This window comes from Odontomachus brunneus, unplaced genomic scaffold (genome assembly GCF_010583005.1).
Source record: "Odontomachus brunneus isolate Ranch 3 - 2012 unplaced genomic scaffold, Obru_v1 Obru_scaffold_073, whole genome shotgun sequence".
Taxonomy (NCBI): Eukaryota; Metazoa; Arthropoda; class Insecta; order Hymenoptera; family Formicidae; genus Odontomachus; species Odontomachus brunneus.
Window position 1 is genome coordinate 1,224,163 of NW_022639523.1, and position 19,863 is coordinate 1,244,025.

The 19,863-nt window shown below is 50.6% G+C and overlaps 2 protein-coding genes across 5 annotated transcripts in view; one reads left to right on the plus strand and one right to left on the minus strand.

Moving 5' to 3' along the window:
* The window catches only part of LOC116847073, a 280,111-nt gene that overhangs the window by 56,294 nt on the left and 203,954 nt on the right, over positions 1 to 19,863 (plus strand). The gene's annotated exons all lie outside the window — the stretch shown is intronic.
* LOC116847071 lies at positions 1,377 to 10,026 on the minus strand. Its single transcript, XM_032821673.1, has 3 exons — positions 8,029 to 10,026; positions 3,270 to 3,549; positions 1,377 to 2,537 (listed from the first exon to the last, which is right to left on the minus strand). Exons 1-3 carry the CDS (start codon positions 8,162 to 8,164, stop codon positions 1,427 to 1,429), a joined length of 1,527 nt encoding a protein of 508 aa, XP_032677564.1. The 5' UTR covers positions 8,165 to 10,026; the 3' UTR covers positions 1,377 to 1,426.

Sequence of the window (19,863 nt, forward strand, 5' to 3'; positions counted from 1 at the left end):
TGTAACAAGTTTCAGGGAATGCGGATACGACTGCTTCCTTATGATCTATTAAACCTAGTTACGAGCTTGATCGCGCACTCAGGTCGCGCTGAATACGGATCGTAAAACTTATCTAAGGGAATCGCGTTCGTGCTCCGAACGGTCGTAGGTTTGTTTGCTTCCGTCGCCGCCGCCGCCACCGTCAGAATTTATTTTTCGTTTCAAGTACGTGCGCGCTGAGAGTGGCTTCTCGTTGCCGCTCCATGATTTTCTCGACGAAAAATACGTATGATGACGTTGCGCGCGTAACGTCCCACCACCGAGCGATTCGGTCTGATATCTAATCAACCGATAACGACGCTGATAGAAATCCCCCCGGGGGTTGTTTGAGGCGCAAAGGTTGACTCGTGTGTAGAGCGAGGTCTTAGCGCGCTAATGGATGACCACCGAACCGCCACTTTAGCGAGATTGAAACTGTCGTTCGCACCTACCGAGCATGATGGATGCGGCGCTTTATAAAGTCGTTCGCTCCTCGTACGTACTCGTTAACTCAAGAGACTCTCTTACCTTTCCTGTGCTTTTCTTCCGCGTAAATAGCGCGTTCGTCTTTCGTTTGATAAACGTGTCAGACGTCGCTGAGGCCGCGGCGGCGCGGAAAGCCGGCTCCCCGGCTGTTTAAAGCATTTGAATCTTCGGGAGCGGGGTTAAGCACTCCGAGCACCGCGCTTGGAAAGCCATCAGCCTTGCTTTTGTCGTTTTAGATGGTTTCCAATTATCATGCCCGGCCATAACAATCTCGAGCATCAATCTTGAGAGGCCATCAACCACGTCTTTGTCATTTTAAATGCTTTCCAATTATTGCGCCCAGCTGCAATAATTTCAAACATCATGCCTGAAAAAGCGTCGAGCTCACTTTCGTTGTTTTACATGTTTTCCAATTATTCCGTTCGCGGCCACAATAATCTGAAGCATTACGCTCTTATAAACTTGCCTGCTTTCACAGGGTACGGTTTAGGAGCGCTGAGAAAAAAAATCCGAGTATTTGATCTTAACGAGATTACTCGTGGCTTTTCTTTTTTACTCCGGACTGCTGCTAACAGAATAAAAAGTTTGAGATCAAATATTGATTGCAATGGAGATGTAGCCAACCAAGATATGCTATCGCTACATGCTAGAAACTTTGTTCAAAAGTAGTATTGCACCGGGAGAGGTCGTGAACCACTTTTTTAGACGTCTCCTATTATTGTGGTCAGCCACGCGATCATTTTTCGTCGTTGTATCTTCTCGACACACACGAACGTAGGTTTCTACATTCTGAAATCACAGTCGCGCGAAGTATCTCAAGCAGACACGAGCAGAGAGAACCGACGCGAGATGGAGGGAGGGTGAAAGATGCATTTCGGGAAAGAGGCATGGTTTTCTTTATTATTTACAATATCACTATAATCTATGGCAAGGCGTCGAGATCGGCCAGTGCGATCTTCATTCTCGTCTTGAGCTCGTCCGCGTAGCGTAGAGCGGATTCGTCGATCCTAACGTCTTCCATCAGGAGATCGCAGTCGAGATGTCTGCTGTCGCACGCTCGGTGGTGGTGTTTGAGTACGTCGTTCGAGTCTAGATGATGAGCCCGTCTAGTGGACGGGTTCAGCGTGGTCAGGGCATAATGATTGTGCACCGTTAGCGCGCGCCTCGTGGAAACGAAGCTCTTCACCGAGTCGCCCTCGGGCGAGATACTGGCCGTTCGCATGGTGTCCAGGTAATCCGGGTACGGGTCGGCCAAGCGACCAGACTGCTCGTCGGACCCGGCGAGCTGATCGGTCTGGCTCTTGTTCTGCAGCTCGGGGAAGAAATAGGCATTGCGCACAGAGTACGAGGCGAAGTCCTTGAAACTCCTGCCGAGCTTGGCGCGTTCGTCGAGTAGCAGCTCGTGCCAAGTTTTCCTGCGCGTCGGCACGATCGCTTCGTCGATGTCGATCGGCACCACGAACTCCGACCGGTGAAGGTTCTCGTAGAAGCAATGATTGTAGGGTATCAGTTCCATTCGCCTCTTGGTCCAAATATCCTCGCGAAAGAACTGCCTCCTAGCCGTTTTCTCGTTCGGCAAGTCGCCGGGTAGATCAAGCGCGAACCATCGCACCACGTTCGACCGCTCGTACAAACGCAACACCTTCAGCACGTTCTCGTGCACGTTGAACACGTAGAAGTAGAAGAGCTTGGCGCCTAGAATACGATGCAGCTCGACGAAGGCGATGAGCCTACGCGAGATGTCCTCGTCGAAGTCCAGTCCCTTGATGCACAAAGTGAACCGCCTCTTCCGGCCGGACGGCTCGTCGCCGAATTCGGAGCGGGTCGTTAAACTATGACTAGCATTCGCGTAACAGGTGTTCGGACCTACGTAAACCCGAGACGGCTGCGAGCGTATCGAGCCGTCCAGAGGCAGTTGACAGTTGACGAGCACTCCGGTGTAATTGTCCTCCGTACTACCCCACTCGTCCAACCAGATCGTCGAGACAAGCGCCTCCACACTCACGGATCGCGTCCTGCCGTGCTCCCGGTACCTGAAACGGTAACGAAATCACGACGCTTAATCCACCGATAAACTTACCGATAAAACTTTTAATGGCCCCGAGGGTGCTTGCGCGGAAACAGCCGATGTGTGTGTGGCGGCAAACGCACTCGGTAATTTTCAGCCGTGTGCATGTTAAAAGCGAGAATGAACTTCGTTTCGCGCCGTTGCGACGACATTTGCATCGTGCTCACAAAGCGGATGTTTTAACTCGTGCCGAAATGCAAAGCACCGGATAAATAGGAAAACGCGCTTTCTCTCCGACACGTATCCGTGTCAATCGCGTTTGCATGTCCTATGTTGTAAACTCGCGTTACCACGGCGGATTGGCGCGTCAACCAGTCTTGATTCTCGACCAGTGCGCTTCGTAGAGTATCTCAGTAACGAATTTTTGGAAAATTTGGTACGCTAACGCGGCGCTTTTTACGTTTCTGCGCGGTGACTCATACGATCGGTTGCAATGAGAGATCTCCGGTATCTCGGTGACTCGCCTAACTTAACAGCGACACATAATTTAATAATTTAAATAATTACGAGCTCATCTCTCGGGAAGCCCTATTATCGGGAAAACTAATTTATATTCGAGTCGTCCGCGTCGTCGTAGCTTGTAGAGGCGACACGGTGCTGAAACGCTTTCAGGAACGATAATACTTCCTACTGACGTTTAGCGCTCGTCGGAGATAGGCGAATAACGGGCCGCGTCGCAAAATGAAAAATGGCTCACCATATAGTGCAGAAGAGCGCAGAGGGCGGCAGGGTTCCTCGTTTAACGCCAATCACTCTGATGCTCGGGTAACCGGCGACTCTGAGGTCCAAGTGGGCGCTATACAGGAAGAGCCGTCCCGGGATTGTCTCGAGCCACTTCGTGCCGGGCGGCTTGTACGCGTTTAACGCCATTTCGCGCGTTCCATTACCGTCGCACTGCTTGGTGGGCCTGTAATCGAGTGCCAATCTCCGTGCCCACGAATAAGCGACGATGCTTCTTGTGCCCGGCGGCTCGCCACCTAGAAGCGCAAAGAACGTCGCTGAGAAGTCGTTTGTATCGGTACGGACGGAGTAGGCGGCCGATAAAGCGACCAGCGCAGTTAATTGAGGAGCCCGCGGGAGGGAGGTAGCAAAGGAGTAAATAATGCCAACTCACGTTTTTGCAGTAATGCGCGTGCTCCTCCGTGCGCGGTATTGTAAAATTAACTACCCTAGCGCCAGTAGCCACCTTTGAAAATGCAATTACCGAGGCGTCTGACTTTCCTCACTGATCGTCAATCAGAATCGGAAGAGGCACTTTTTAATCACGCGACCTTGAACCTTTAATACGTAGGCAGAACGTCTCGAATAAAGATTCGCGGCAGGATTAAACGCTTTACACATACAATACATACTGCATTCGAGACAGCTACTTCTTTCAAATATTTCATAACTTCATATATATTATCAGTTCGTCATAAACTCATCAAACTTACTCAAAGCACATTCTGAATTCTAGCAAGTTTGACATTTCAATCAAAAATATTCAGTTGAAAGGAAAATCCGGTTTATATAGAGTGTCCAACCAACTTTTTCTTCGTTTCTTAAAGTTTTATAACGCATTCTTACAAAGAGAATAAACTCTCTTCAATACATAACAATGAATTTTTCTCAAATTTGTGATGGGTATATTTTAAAGTTGTTTTATTAAGAAAATATTCCTTGCTGAAGTAGTCGTTATTTCAAAGAAGGAAACTAAATTGAGTAATTGCTTTTCTCAGCAGTAAGATAATATTTTTCTGAATATCGTTAGAACGAGATTTCAACGAGATACTCGAACGTCGCTTTGCCGCTACGGCGACATTCTTGTCGATTTCGTTTTTAGGAATTTTCTACACGCTCACGCGATCACGCAATGATGTTTCGTGTCGTTATTCATGCGGCTCGAGTCATCCGAGGCTCTACACGAAGTTTCATTCGAGTTAACGAGTTTAGGTTGACTGCGTTTTCTTGCAGGAGCAACTACCGTGTGTGTCCTCCAAGCGCTACGTTAAAGCTCTCGATACGCTAACTCCGCCTTATGGCTCATCGATATTTTTACGCGATCGAACCGATAGTTTCGCCTGCATTTTGCTTGTCAGTGCGTCGTCTTGTAATTTCCACAGATGTTACGTTATAGCCGAGTTCATCTTATTAAACGTCAACTTATTGTTTAAGCCAATCGATGCGATCTGATCGGCGGATAGATCGTGAGTCGACGCAAAGACACCGATCGCACGGAAGTGACGCGTCACGCATCGGTGTCGGATACGCTGTATTACAAATACGTTGACTTGCATTCGGAGACCTCGCTAGAACATGGTTATAACTGAAAACGTTGTCTTCCGCGCCGCGCACCCGCTTATCAGCGACCTCACGATAGTTTCTCGTAATTGCGATTTCCATATACTCCCCGTTCGGTGCTCTAATAATATTCAAAGGACAGGGAATTAGCCGGCCGGAATCGCAATCGACACGATCGCTAATTGGGCTCCCCAATGTTGGGATACGTTCTGTCTATCTCGTATTCTACGGGGAAAACTCGTTCTCCGCGCAATCGCCAAGTTCCGAGTCGTGAGCCGAAGCGCGGACGGGATTTCCATTCTTTCCTTTTCGCGCATTAATGCGTCCAATAAATGTATTTATGGAATAGGGGATTCGCAGACGCGCGCGTTTGAGCGCCGCTCTTGGTCGGTGATAATAAATCTACACCGTTGATAGCTTTAAGGAGACTCTCGTTACGTCTCGTTTATAATTATTTCGATGACGACGCCGGCTGAGGAGGCGGCGGCGGCGACGACGACGACGACGACGATGACGGAGATAGAAAGAGGAGAAAAAGAATAAGGGAAAACCTCGCGAGTCGGCGTCCGGGTAAATTTATAACGCTATATACGTTTCATGACTCGTCTCGTTTGCAATTACTCGCCTTCGACGTATATGGATCGTGAACGTTATTGACGGGACGCCCGGGACTATTTCACGGACGATCGATGTCGGCGGAGCGTCGGTAACGAGACTAGACGATACCCGGCGCGCGATCCCGGATTTTGCCTGCTCGGCGGGACGGATGATGAACCGTCGTGGTGTGTCGTTAAAAGTCAGCGTTTGACCCAACGAGGGCCGACGGCGGTATTACGTGTTTGCGTGCCGCGAGTATTCTTCGTGACTCCGTGCCCTTTACCCGCCATCCTCCCCTCGACCGTCGCGGCTACGCTTCGCGAGGTTTACGAGAAGGTGAATGCGGCCTCACGATAAAGAGAGAGAGAGAAGGAGAATGCATTCGTATCATGCTAGAAATACGCTAATGTGCGCGGCGTTCTCATGGAAATGACCGGGCGGAGAATGGATCTAGTCGACTGCGCGACCAAGTTGACTGTCGATTTTTAAAGGTGCGCCGTTTAATTATGGTCGGAAACTGCTCCGAGGGAGATTCTTATCTTGAGCTGATTGAAGAGGATGATTCTAAAGCTTGTTGAGTTGGCGCGATCGGGGGATATCGATCATCAATTTCTGCGTTACGGAAACGAGCTCTCGCGAGTCCGTCTTTCGCGACGTGTAATTAACGCCAAATATGATGGTTTGGTTGGCAGCCAGGTGATGAGATCCGTAACTCATTACCTTATTGCCGAGAGACTGTTTTCGTATGAGATGAACGAAAGCGAATTTCGAAAGCGGATCGCCGCAGCACGACGGCGCATGAATACGCGGTCGTGCTCCGCGGCATACGATCGGCTGTCATAATCCCCGCGAAATGTTTGCATGGAGGAAGCGAAGGTGAATTACGCGAAAGCGTACGAGTCGACGGGCGGTCACTCGATGAATCACGTCATAAATTACGTCGACTAATGAAGTCGCTACTACCAAAGAACAGCGCCGAGATTTACGTTCTTGGCGAGCTTTATGCCAAAGCTTCGCGGCTTATTTATAACTGCGCGTTTCTTTTGCGCGAGTTCGCGTCTCGTTGTTGCGTTATCTTGGTATCTTTTTAGTTTCTCGGGGAAGCGTGTATGCGCTGCGTGCACTTGAACTTTCTGCGAGGCGTAGAGGAGCGGGTTGCCGCGATCGGTATCGGCCACAGAGCGATTCATTTACGTACTCGTATTCTTTGTTAGCATAAGAAAAAGCGCTGCGTCCGCACAATTACGCGAGATATGTGTTTAAAGAAGCAAGGAGGGCTCTTTACTTCCCGCAAGCGCGTTAGCATTTTAATGCTGAGAAGCTATTCGCGCGACTAGGAAATAGTGCGCGTTGAGCAACAAAACGTTCGCAGGTACCACGAACAAACCCATCGCGTGCGAATCTCCCTTTTATCGCGCGCGCCGAGAAAGTACTTCTGCTTATGCGCCAATTAGGCACTGTTGCACGGCTACGTCAGCCCGACTGTTACTGTTACTTTCTTTGGGTTCTTCTCTCTTCCCTCCTCTATATCTACTCGCGCTTCGTTATTGTTGCGCGCCTACGGCGCAAGCGGCAAACAGGAATTTCTCGTTTTACATGACATAAGTCCTATAGTAGTCTCGAGGTTTTGCGAAACCGTGAAGTCACGTTGTCATAAAAAGGATTTCGCATATGTGTGTGTGTGTATAAAATCGATTGTATTCAATACGAATCCAAACCGGTGTATTCCGTAAGAAGAATCTTGTGCTTGCAATTCGTCCCTTTGAAGCTCAAATACACGGCAAGCTAATGAGAGCAACAAGGTAACGAGTTACCGATCACAAGTAGTGAACGTGGTAGGGTTATGGCTAAAGCAAACGAATTTCCAGTTGTTGATGAATCAATTATGAATCTTTAATATTAATTATATTGTTCGCGATAAGTTTGTAGGAGGATTTTTGCGAAGGTTTTGCGATTCAGAGCCGATATTTTTATAATTGGGTATAATTCTATTCAATAATATACTAACCGTTTTTTGGTAGCAAAGTAAAAAAACAACGAAAAAGATAAAGTTGTGTCCGTCTAAGTATCCACTTTGAGAGGATTTGTTGTAAATATGCTTGTAAATCCATCCATCAATGTAACATTTCGATTAGCGATGGAAGACTATCAAACATGCACTGAGAGAATATGCAACGACGATAACGTCACGTTTGATTCCCTTTCGGGTTTCGCGTTCTCTTCATCCTGAGCCATGTCTACTCTCTCGTTCGCCACGTACATGATTTTTTCAATGGAGCTCAGCGGAGCTCAACCATCGATTGATTTCCAACGGATTGATCACGCGTCACGGTCCGTTCGAGTATCAAAGGATCCTATCGTGTCTGCCGGGCGTCGCGTCACGCGAAACGAGGTTAATTTGTCGACTTATCCATCTCCGCGGTCAATTCGCGGGCAATTCGTGGTGGCAAGAACCCGGCTAGATGCCGATGCGCGTTACCGTCTTCGGCAGTCGCCGCGAACCGTTCCCCGATAACGAAAGGCCAAGGGTCGCGGCGCGCTCGCGCCCTCCGCAGCGCCGGAGGAGGAAAATTGCTTACCAGGCGTGGGAGGAAGATCGGTCGTAGGATCCGGGAGTCGTGGCGGCGAGTCTAGCAGAGTCAGGACGCACAGCGCGGTGACCAAGACCGCGGCGAGTCCCACTCTGCATAATCTCCTGGTCCCCGCGAGCGGCATGCTCGTTCTTTTCTCGCCTTCTTATTGTCCCGCTTTATCTCGTTTTTCTGCCGGCAGTGGAAGAACCACCTCGTTGGCGGCGCGCTCGGGCGCGTTTGTCACGAGCAACAGCAACGTCAACGCACAACGCGCGCTTTATTTCGCGAGGCTTCCCCGCGAGCGAACTTCGCCAATGCACTCCGGCGCGACTGCATGTCAGGCGTTGACAGGTGAACGCTGTGCGTCGCGACTCCACGGCGGGTCACTTGACTTCGCGTGCAATTCTCCACGCGCTTTCCCAGACTGTTCGTAGGTTCGCAGGTCGCGCACACGGTTCCATTTTATTTCCTTTTCTCCCTCGTATATCCTGCACCTCCTTCTTCCTCCTTCTTCCTCGTCTCACTCGGTTGAGTGAATTCACTCGTTCACCCAGCGGGATTTACCGCGGAGATTTAGCGGCGTTCGCTAACCAACTAGTTGTAATTATTCGTGCCGGCTGCTCGGCGGCAGCGCGAACTCGCTCCGAATCAGGTTCCCCTCGTTCCACCGCCGATCATCCGGATCGATCTGTCGGTCGTCTTCGGTCGCGTCCTTGCGTCCTTCTCGACGCGCCGAGGAAAGAGTTGAGAAAGCTGCGTTTTTCCTGGAAGATTCGTTCGTTGCGAAATACAACTCGCTCGCACAAGTGAGGCACACGCTTGCGCTACCGCTCCCGTCGCAGGCAAGAGAGCAAGATCCGCGATTGAAAGTGCCGCTCTGACCGCGTGTGTGGGTTCCGCACGAATCTGTCTCTCCTCAGCTCCGCGTAAAAAGCACCGCGCACGATGCTCGACCTCCCACGCGACGACGACGACGACGCTCCCGCTTCTTCCTCCGCGAGGAAGCCTTCTCGTAGGCAGAGGACGACCATGTATGGTCGTTCTACGGGGACTGCTCTCCGTGCCTCCGCACTTTCGATAATTCAATTATTCCGACCCGTTCCGGCCGATCGATCTCCGGCGAGACGGTTTTTCTGACCGGTTCCCTTTTTTCGCCACGAGAGCTCGTCGGAGCGCGACAATTTAAAGGACCCGCTCTCTCTCTCTCTCTCTCTCTCTCTCTCTTTCTTTCTCGAAGGTTACCGCGCCGCGCGGTCGCGCTCTCGCCGCGGCAAGAAGCGGGCCTCACGTGCTGCCACGCACTGGCGTGACCGTTTCGAATTCATTTTCGCCTCGTCCCGTCGATTTCACGCGCCGGCACCGAAAGTGGAACGCCCCGACCGGGAAGAATGACGGCGGCCCACCTCCTCTTCATCATTTAATCGTCCCAGGCTGATTTCTCACAGCCGTGAGAAAGCCGCCGCGGAATTAAATTCGTCCGCTGGCGTCACGGTGTAATGCGCGCGAAAAGCGCTCGCGGCCGAAGAGATCGGAGTCTCGCGCGAATTAATTTGCAACGTCCGTTTGAATTCTAGCCGCGCGCACTTGAAAATATATCCTTCGTGTATCACTCGAAACGTCGCTCGAGAACTAGCAGAGCTCGATGCTCATTACTCGCACTGGCGCACCTCCGTTGACTTCACCTTGTAATCATCGTGGAACGATTGATCGTCGAACGTGTTTGGCGACAAGACGCGCGCGCGTTACATCCGTCGCGGTAAGCTTCCTTTATCGGCAGGAATTCACCATTATCGTTCCCGTCTGGTCTGGCGAGACGTTCCTCGTCGCTATACGAGAGGCACGTGCGCGCGATCGTCGGTGGCTTTTCTCTCTCGTGGCGTTTCGCCTGTCGTGGCGGGATGCACGTGGTCGGCGGATCGACTGACGGGATTGGTGCAACCTGGCCTGCGCGAGAGTCGAGAGCGTACTGCGTACGAGCGGGAGGTTAACGCGCCACCGGGGCCTCGCCGTGGCACGGCGACTTTGGACCCGTTGCTTTAGCATGCCTCGCCAATGCGCCTTGCCTTACCCCGTCCCTACTCGCTTTACCTTGCCTCGCCTCGACCTAGCTCTTCTTGACTTGCTTTGACTTGCCTTTTAGCTTAGCTTTATCCCGCTCTCTGGTTGGTTGGTTGCTTGGATGGTTGGATGGTTGGTTGCTTGGTTGGTTGGTCGGTTGGTCGATTGGTCGGTCGGTTTCGTCCCGACAACGCAAGTTGAGTTTACCTTGTCGCAACCTTGTAAATCGCGTCGCGTTTCACGTGCTTCTCTCTTTTCGCGTCTTCTTCGTCTTCCCGTTTCGTCGTTTTTCAATTCCGTTTTGTCGCTTCTGTATATTGCCCTCAGTGCATCGTTGACGCGGTCGTGATTGCTCTCCGTAGTTCTTCCTTTTGGCGAATAATTCAATTCACACATGCTGACAAATTCGATTCAATTATTGAATATCTTTTTGGCGAAGAACATTCTTCGAGCAGAATATTCTTCGACGTTGCAAAGATGATGCATTAACATAGCATGTTTCTTTGTATATTTTATGCATCTTGTTCATTGTGTTACGTCACTTTTGATACACGTGTCCGTTTGAGACGACGTTGAGCAAATATAGCTCAGTAGCTTGGTAGATCCTTAAAGAATACGTACCTGGGTTTTAAAGATTTTTCGCGTCTCTCTAGAGTCAGACAGAAGATTAATATAGTTCCCACGATAATATCCCTGGTTTTTGCGCGAACGGTCGTTTCATTTCCGTCAAACTGGTTGTTTCAGCATTGTTTAACTTTACAATGATGTCGGTCGAGACGTATTGTACATTCGCCACGAGCTTTTATTGGCTACACATGTTTTCCAGGAGTATATACTTGATTCCCTTAACTATCGTAACGTCGTTATCCTCCGGGAGTCGTACCTACGGCTGCAATAAAACGCCTTCTCGTGCCGGCTTGGATGCCCTTACGGGCGACTTTATCTCGTCTTATCTCCACACATTGCCTGACCTTTCCTCGCAACCCACTATTTTCGCTCGTCCACCCCCGCGTGCGATTTCTCGCGGTTTCTCTCTTTCTCTGCCTCCCCGTCTGCCTGCTGTTCCCCTTTCTCTCTTCTTGAAATTCTCTCACGTCCATCCTTCTTCCTCCTCGTTCCCTTTTATCTCGACCACCGTGAAGCGCGAGCTACTTGCTCGTGTCAAAGTCAATCGCGCGCTGGATGTTGCCGCGTACGCGCATTATCGGAGCGTTACGCGACGGCTACATTTAAATCATCTTGACACGGCTGTCGCTACCGAGCTCGGTCGCGACGGCGGACTTTCTTGCGGAAATTACGATAAACGCGGTTTTGCGCGGCGGTACGTGCCGCGCGGAACGAGAGAGGAAGGAGATTAAAGCCGCGTGCCAAGGTATCTGACGAGGGAACGCGAATGCTCGTCCTGCCGTTCAGCAAGCTCTCCTATATTACCCGTCGCACGATTTCTACGAATCATGGATGCGCGTGTGGGCCCTCCTACGATGTCCACGATGAAGGTTAATGCGGTGATACGTATTGAGGGAAGACCATCGTTCATTACCGACGTGCGCGGGAATCGATCTTCCGTTCGATTATGCGGACGAGCGGTAGTAGTAGTGATAGTAGTAGGTAAAGCTAGTCGGGATCAGACGATGGAGTCACGCGTTTTCGCAACTTGAAGCTGGGTATACACTGAGTGAACGGACGAGTGCAAATTTTTGTTTCGCGATGACAAAAAATGTGTATACGCCTTCAAACGAATTCAAATAGAACATCTTATTTGGATCGATTCAGTGCGGTTTATAGAAGAAAATTTGCGCGCAAGGTGAACACAGATGCATCACACGTTCGCGTTCATTGGCTCGCTCAATGTACACCCAGCTTAACGAATCTCATGAAACGGCCGGGCATGCTGACACGAGCGATACCGTCTGACGGCAAGGAAGGTGCAAATAAGGCACGAGAGTAAGTCACCGCGGTCCTGGACACGCGCACGCGGACGTACCTGAAGAATGTCACCCGGTCAGAAGAAGTACGGGCGCGCCATACACCTCGCGCAATGATACAAACAGCTATCGTTCCAAACTTATTATCGCCGGTAAGAAACTCATAAATGCTTATGACTTGCTTGCCACTTTTTGCCGTGGTGTTCGAACGATCCAGTTAAAGCGACGTTTCGCCGGATTGACTCGGCAAACCAGCCGGAGATAGACTCGCGTGAAGAAGTCGGGCAGGACTCGCCGATCCGCGGCGCGTATTCGCGGCAAAGAGAGCGCGAGAGAGAAAGAGGGACAATCAGCGAGAGAAAGGGACAGGGGTAGGACAGGAGGAGCAGGGTGGGTACAAAGAAGAGGTGGAGGAGCCTGGGGAGTCCCTTCAACGTCATTTGTAATACCGGATGGCCTAATGATGCGACTGGTCGTGACAGGACGGGAATAAGAGTGGAAGCGTGCGAGAGAGAGAGAGAGCGTGCGCGCGCGCGTGCACACGCTGGAGAAGAGATTCACCGCGAATCCCCCTACGTTGTCGCGGGTACCGAGGTACGAAAGGGGATATATAGAGCGGGCGGGAGAGACGGTCATATACATCCACGTGTCTCGGTCACTCGGTTGTTAAGGACGCGCAGAAAGCCTCGGGACGTATTCCAAGCCGTCGTGATGCGCGACGGCGATTTGCTTCGCCGTGGTTGTAGATCACGGCAAAGGGGGATCTATCCGCCGTGCGCGCACCACCACGTATCTACTCGCCGTCGTCGTCGTCGTCACCACAACTACAGCCACTGTGGCGATGTGTACGAACGCGGCTTTTTGCGAGCAGCGAGCGGGGAAAAGTGTTCGCGCGCGCGCGCGCGCGCGTCGAAATTAATCTCCCACCGGCTGGCTCCACGAGGGAGCTCCGATAATTTACTCGCGGAGGAGGCGATTGCTCATTGCGTGCCTCGAATCTGGCGACACGCGCGCGATCAGCAAAAAGTTAATCGTTCGTGGAAAGGCTTTCGACAGCCGAGCGATTTTTCGTTGCTCGCGACATCAAGTTATTTCAATGTCGCATTTTTTCCAGACGAAACGTGCAGCCGCCACTTTTTTCAACAGACATTCTTTCTTCCAATTGAAAACAACGGTGGATTTGTTTGCAGGTGGATTTATTTGACGTATGATAAATTATTTTAGGGTGTCCCGTACGTACAAACTCAGTGGGGCTCGAAAATTTATGACATTCGGTGTACAGGAAGATCTAAAAGTAGCGAAAGAGTGCGCTCTTGTGTCGAGTGTAACACGCGCATAAGTATAATCCAGCTCACCTGCTGCTAAATGTCCAATTCACTGGATTTCCGCGCGAATAGGCTTTGCTTGAGCGAGATAAGAAGATGAATAAGAAATTCGCGTCACGGTTATGATTCACTTTGGTACTTAAGAAATAATAATGACAGGAACGCAGTCGTATTGCTAGGGTAAATAGTGGTTTAAGAATGGGCTGGAATACAAAAGAAGGTGAGGCGTGTACTACGTCTCGCGCATTTAACATATTGCGTGGAATCAAAGCTACAATTTCTGTCTGAAATTCGTTTAGAAATAAATCATCCATTATTGAATTCACCCTTCGCATATATGTATTTCATATCGAAATGTTTGGATTTTTGCCAATCCAATTTAAAAAAATGTTAACAAAAATAGCGAGGAGTTTCCTTTTTTTCGCGAATTTATTTTTTTTCTGAATGTGTTTAACGTCCAAGTTCGGACGAATAAAAATTTGTAATCAATTTTGTCGGAGGCGCAATTTTGCTGTCGCGAATTTGTCAAAGAAGCTGCTCTTGTAATTATGTCCGCATATGAAAGAAGCGCTTTATAAGACCGAAGATAATTATATACTTGATGTCGCGCGTTAACATTATCGCGTTTCTTCGGTGCCAGTTTATCAACGGGGCGCAACGGGGACGCGGGCTCGTACTGTAAATTCGCGACGCAAAAAGCACGACTTATGCACTCGGCAGCGACGTATGCACGCTGCACGCGATCATTCTCTCGTCACGAATCATGACGATCTCGGACGCGACGCGCTTTTCTTCCCCGCGTCACTACGGTGCACTTGGAAGCACGGCGTAGCTAATGATGCAGAACGTGCAGCAGTGTTTTCTTGTGGCCAACTAAGTAGCGGGATTTAAAAAATCGACAACTCGCCGTAAGTTACGTCGGCATGGTCGCCTCGACGTTAAGAAGTCCACGTAGACGCGCCATAAATTATAAGCTGGTAATGATTTAAACGAAACTCCGGTTTGTTAGCTTTACTTGACGCAACGGGTGTCGCGGAATTATCGGCTCTCCGCCGTGCGATGCGTCGCACTGATTTATTATTCGCCCGGTAATATAGTAACGACGCGGCGCCGGAGGATGAATCGTATTGAGATTGGCGATTTTTGCGCCGCGAGAGAGGCTCGCTTCTACGCGTCGCTTTTGAACCGGTGAGAGGTGCGTTAGCATCAGCCCCAGTGCGAAATAAGCCATTCTCCGGTCGCTAGCTGGAGAGTCTACCCGCTGTTACCGCAAGCTGTCAAATCGACGATATTATCTCGGCTAAGTCATATATCTTAAAGTCGCGCCACTTAGCTGCAATGTCGAGGCAACAGCGACGAGCGAGGTCGATCGCGAGCGAACCGTGAATCGCGACAGCGCCGCTACGTGCTCAATAGTGTACGATTCAGTTCGTCCCGTTGGACGTGAAGAGGGACTCGAGAGAGAACAGCGGTTGGCACCCTTTCGTCTGTGCGGCGCGTTTAGACACTTACGTATTGGCTCGCCATGCGGGACTCCGGCACAGTGTTTACTTCTGTTCCGGTCAGTCGGTTCTGGCGGGAAGGTGGTCATCGTGGTTCTCTCGAGCGATCGAACCGCCGCGATACGATATCGATCGTGACTCGGGTCTTCTTTTCTTAGCCAACGGCCGGCTGCGCGACGCGTTCTGCCGATCGGGAATTGGGCCGACAATGAAACCGCTCTCGGGCTGAACGCTACGGTTAGCGAGATTAATCAGCGGCGCACTTAGATTTATCTCAGACCAACGGCGAGGCATGTCGATTAGCGATGATGTTCGTGTAGCCCTCGCGCGCACCGTGAACCCGTACTCGTCAGAGTAAATAATCTTTTATCGCGCGTCTCTCTAGTTCTGCAACAAGTTATTATATCTTTCAAAGTTCCCTGCCGAAAGAAAACAATTGCACATGCAATTCTAATGAATATCAACAGAACACATTCAATCGATTGAAACGTTCGCTCGTATGAAGTCAGAATCCACTCGGAGTGAAACACTCGCTCCTGCGCTTTCGTGTGGCAATATGCTCACTATCGCTTCGAGTGAAAATATTACTACTTTTCACTCGCTCTGTTTTTGCTCCAAGAAATTTGCAGAGGAAGATCATTTCGTTACATCACGATCGCCGGGTCGGATGGGAGAATTTTTCCAAACGTTCAGCGCGCGCGTGCCAACCTCATCACTGCGACTTTATTGACGACGCGTGATCGGATGGACAATGAGAGATGGGGAAATAATCGAAGACACGGCGCATCCTTGCGCATTTCCACGTGTCGGTGTAAGTAGGCGTTACCGCGCGCGCGCGAATCCTCGCGCGGGTCTTTCCGACGTACAAGTCGGGTTCCAGTGCTAATTAAGTAGTTGAGGGTCGAGTAGAATACCCGCAATTACCCGGGATTATATCCCGATAATCCCGCGGACGCTTCCTGCTTCGCCGCCGGAACGCAAAACGGCTGGTTCGTACGTGACACAACTTACACCTCGCGAATTACGAGCGACGCTCGCGACGCCACTCTCGTGCCGTTATGCCTCGCCAAGGGGCTTCCAATCGGCGGATTTATGCATCGGTAATTACTTTCCTATCCGGAGAGCTAATGGGTATAGGCAAAGCCTGGAACCGATCGTTTCCTAGTTGAGAGACCTTGAGACGGCTACTCACTGCCGATCTTCTTCTTCCTACGTTAGTTGCTGCATTGGTAGCGACCGCCGGACCGCCCATCGCGAGCGTCTATCCACATCGTGTCCGATAAAATGGCCGGTGCACCTGATAATCTCCAGCGCGATTAATCGACGGAGATACCTGCCGCTTTTTCCGAAAGAATGCGCTCCCCGCCACTTTGATGAGCTCGAGATTTCATCGGCCGTTACCGCCGTTACTTTTTGTTATCGGGAAACACACAAGTGTGTCAAAACATGACCGCTGGAGGAGAGAGGTAAGATTCTTTCGTTTGGGAAAAACTGTTCTCCCAATAAGAAGTACAACGTGTCGCGCGCGCTAAGAGGTTATTTTCAAGTCCCTCCGTGTCCGTGATGTCATACGTGTTTCTTTGAGAGCGTGATTTAGCGATGTAATCCTCACTTTGCGCACGGCGCAAATTAACACTCCGCTCGGATCCTTTCACGTCGCAAAAACAGGATGCGTTCTTACAAATACGTCGTAAAGAAATATGGGACGTAGTAACGATATCCTTTTCCGACACAGAAGCGAGGGAAGGGAGAGCCGATTAAATATAATTTCCCGCTCGCGGGTCTTGGATCGATCTTTTTAATAAGACTAATTTTTAACGCGCAACAAGATCACCAGAACATGGCAACATTTATCTTTGCCTTGCGGCGATCTCGAGTGGCCGCACGGATTTCTTACGAGTCAGAGGCCGAGACCAGGGTCTGCGATGTCCATGTCAGTCGTCTCCGAAGACACTTGTTCTCCTCGGGAGCGAAGGCGCGCCGTTTCGTCCGCGCGAGTATTCCGCGATTGCATTTCGCCTCTGGCGTTCTCCCTCCAGAGAGAGCCCGTGGAACAATAATAATCTTTATATTCCTGTCCCCTCTCTTCTTCTCGCGCGCAAGAGGCTGCCAGCGAAGCTGCCGGTAACGCGTCTCGATAAAGCGGTATCTGAAATTTCGCGCACGGTCGAGACCGCAATAACCTCTTCAGAGATTCTCCGCGTATAATATACGCTACCTTCCGATGTATATCTTTACTTCTCGGTAATACCTTCTGAAATTTTTTCCGTCCCCGGTTAGTATCTCGTTTGTTGCCGTTACGCGCGCGCGTCGCTTATTGCGAGAGGCGTCAAAAATGCTTTCCACCTCTGCTTCAGGTGTGTTCGTATCTGGGTGTTCGCGCATCGTAACTATAAATTAAGAAGCCGCTCCAGAAATACTCTGTTATCGCTGAAGTTCACATTAGTCGATCCGTTATTCTATTATATGAAATCACTGGGGCGTGCACTGGGGCGTGGGATTCGATCTCTTGACCCTTCATCAATCAGAGATCGGAGGTGTTGGATAGGCTAATGGTCGCGCTGATGAAAATCGCCACAGAAGCGTGACTAGTCCCGCGTTTTAGGAAATATCGACGCACTACGCGCTGGCCGACGTCTTTTGTTGTAGCTCCGAGGCAGTAATTTCTAAAACATTCCCCGCGCTTTTCTCACAGTTGGATCCTTGCTACCGTGAACATTCGGATAATGGAGGTAGAAAGCCATAAGGAAGGTAAGCGGGAAACAGTTCCTCGATCGTTCTTTGAGTCACGACCTCTCTTTCTCCACGGGTGCCTCATCGAGATCTGCCATCTCTTGTTGTTTGCGTTCGGTTTACACCCGTGGAAATATCTCCCTCCGTTGTCCGCGAAGCGAAAGAAGTGCAGAGGATCGGTGCAGTCTCTCTAAAAGTTTCTCCTTTCGTTTTTACAATCGAGCCAGGTTAGCGGCCACTTTCGTTATACGGCCGAATCGACGGGGTCGCGTAACGATCTCCTATCAATCTTCCCGATTACACACGCGAGATGAAAGTGGCGCAGTAAAAAAGGCACCCTTAATAACAGAAGTCGATGTGGCTTCCGCGTTTGTCGCTCCTGCCTCCTCCGGTGGAACGTCGATGCTGCTTCGCAGATGGAATAGGACGCGAGAGGTAATTAAATGGTCTGGTCGCGTCCGGTCGAGGTCCATCGTTCTTGCGCGCGCGTATTCCATTAACCGCGAGCTCGTAAGTCTCGTCGGCGAACTTAAATCGCGCGACGCGCATGCATACGCGATCTGTGCGTACCCTCACCTGTTCGTGTTAGCGCGAGAGTAAGGACCGGCGGACAATCGGCGAAGAAGAGGCAAGAAATTTCAGGGGATTCCACCAAGGTGCGCGCACACCATGAAACGAGACGCGTTACACGCGTGGGAGAGTGCATCCCGTGAAAGAACAATGCCCATGGTGCTCGTTCGAGTGTGTACCGCCACGAAATAGTCAGGCATAGCCGGTCCGTGCGCTACCAAGCGACGAATAGTTTCTACCTTTAAAACTGTGCACTAACCTGCTGCATTAAGCCCGCGGCACACGATGCTGAATTCTCTGCTTTTACATTCTTTGCTGCGCATGGAACGCGACATAATTCGATAATTCGAAAATTCATTATTTCGCGTATTACGTTATTACAGCACGACTTTATATTTGAATACATAAATGAAAATCGAGCGTGTGATCGCCTCCGATTATGTGTATGCACGGAAGCATGCGCGAAATAGTGAAGATTAAAAGACGTTCCATTTTTGTTTTTTTTTTATCAGAGAAAGTAGGGGGGCTTGAGGGATAAACGCGGACCTGTTCGATTCTCGCGGCAATCTGATCCCACGCGATCGCGACGCTGTCTCGCGTCATCGACAACGCATTTCCTGGCGAGTAATTAACGGCGTCCCCGGCGGAATCAATTAGCAACGATCCTCGTCCATCTCGCTGCGCCTGACCACTCGCAAACACAATAAGATTGAATTGCCTCATAAGTACTCTAGCTGGCCGTTAAACACAGAGGATTTACGATGATGAACGCCCTAGGTAACCGCACGCTGCGGTATCGAAACGATCATTGGTATTTAGCTTCGCCGTTGTTCGCCGACGTGTTCTCACGATTCGCGAAACGACGGAACGCGCGACGTAGCGCAAGCAGACGCGGTGAACGATGCCGGGGGAGAAGAAAGTCATTGAAGCCGCGACGGTTGTTTACAATTTCTCGCCTGTTTATATTGCCGTGAAATTTATATAGAAAAATTGCTGATTAAACTTGTTTAAACTAGCTGCACGAGCGTGACGTGCGTTCGACGAAGAAGGGAGAAAAAATAGAAAGGAGGAGGGACGCGGGATAGAGAAACAGGCCGGCTTTCGATACGGCCGGTTCGATCGGCACACGAAGCGAATCGATCGAGCATTTCATTCCAGCACCACCGGTGATGCGAGATATTCTCGCGCGATTCGCGTTTCACGGTCGCCCTCGTTTCCTCGGCCGATCTTCTCGGCCCAACGGTACCGGTCCCCCTCTTTCGGGGCGCCTCTTGACAACATATCGCGCACCCCCTGCATTCGCCGTTAGCCGGATCGGCGGTGTGAGCTCCTCGTTCGTCTCGTCGGCCGGACGTGCGGAATCTCGCGCTCGTCGCGTGCGCGGTAATGACGAGCGCGCAAAACCGTGAATGGGAAATCGTGACGCGACTCCGGGCGATTTTGTTGCGGCCGTTAATTTCTCGCGGAAGTTTAATAGATATTCCTCGCCGGAGCGAGAGGATTACTCGTGCTACTCTATTTTTCCTCGCCTGACGTTTATGCAACGGGTTCTTGCACGCCGGAATAAAAGTCCCTCATGTTCTTTGCGGCAACCATGCCGCGCGACGCGAGCGGCTCTACTCTGCGCCTTTAGTATTTCCGCGAGGGGAGAAGGAGGGAGAGACAGACAGAGAGAGAGAGAGAGAGAGAGAGAGAGAGAGAGAGAGAGAGAGAGAGAGAGAGAGAGAG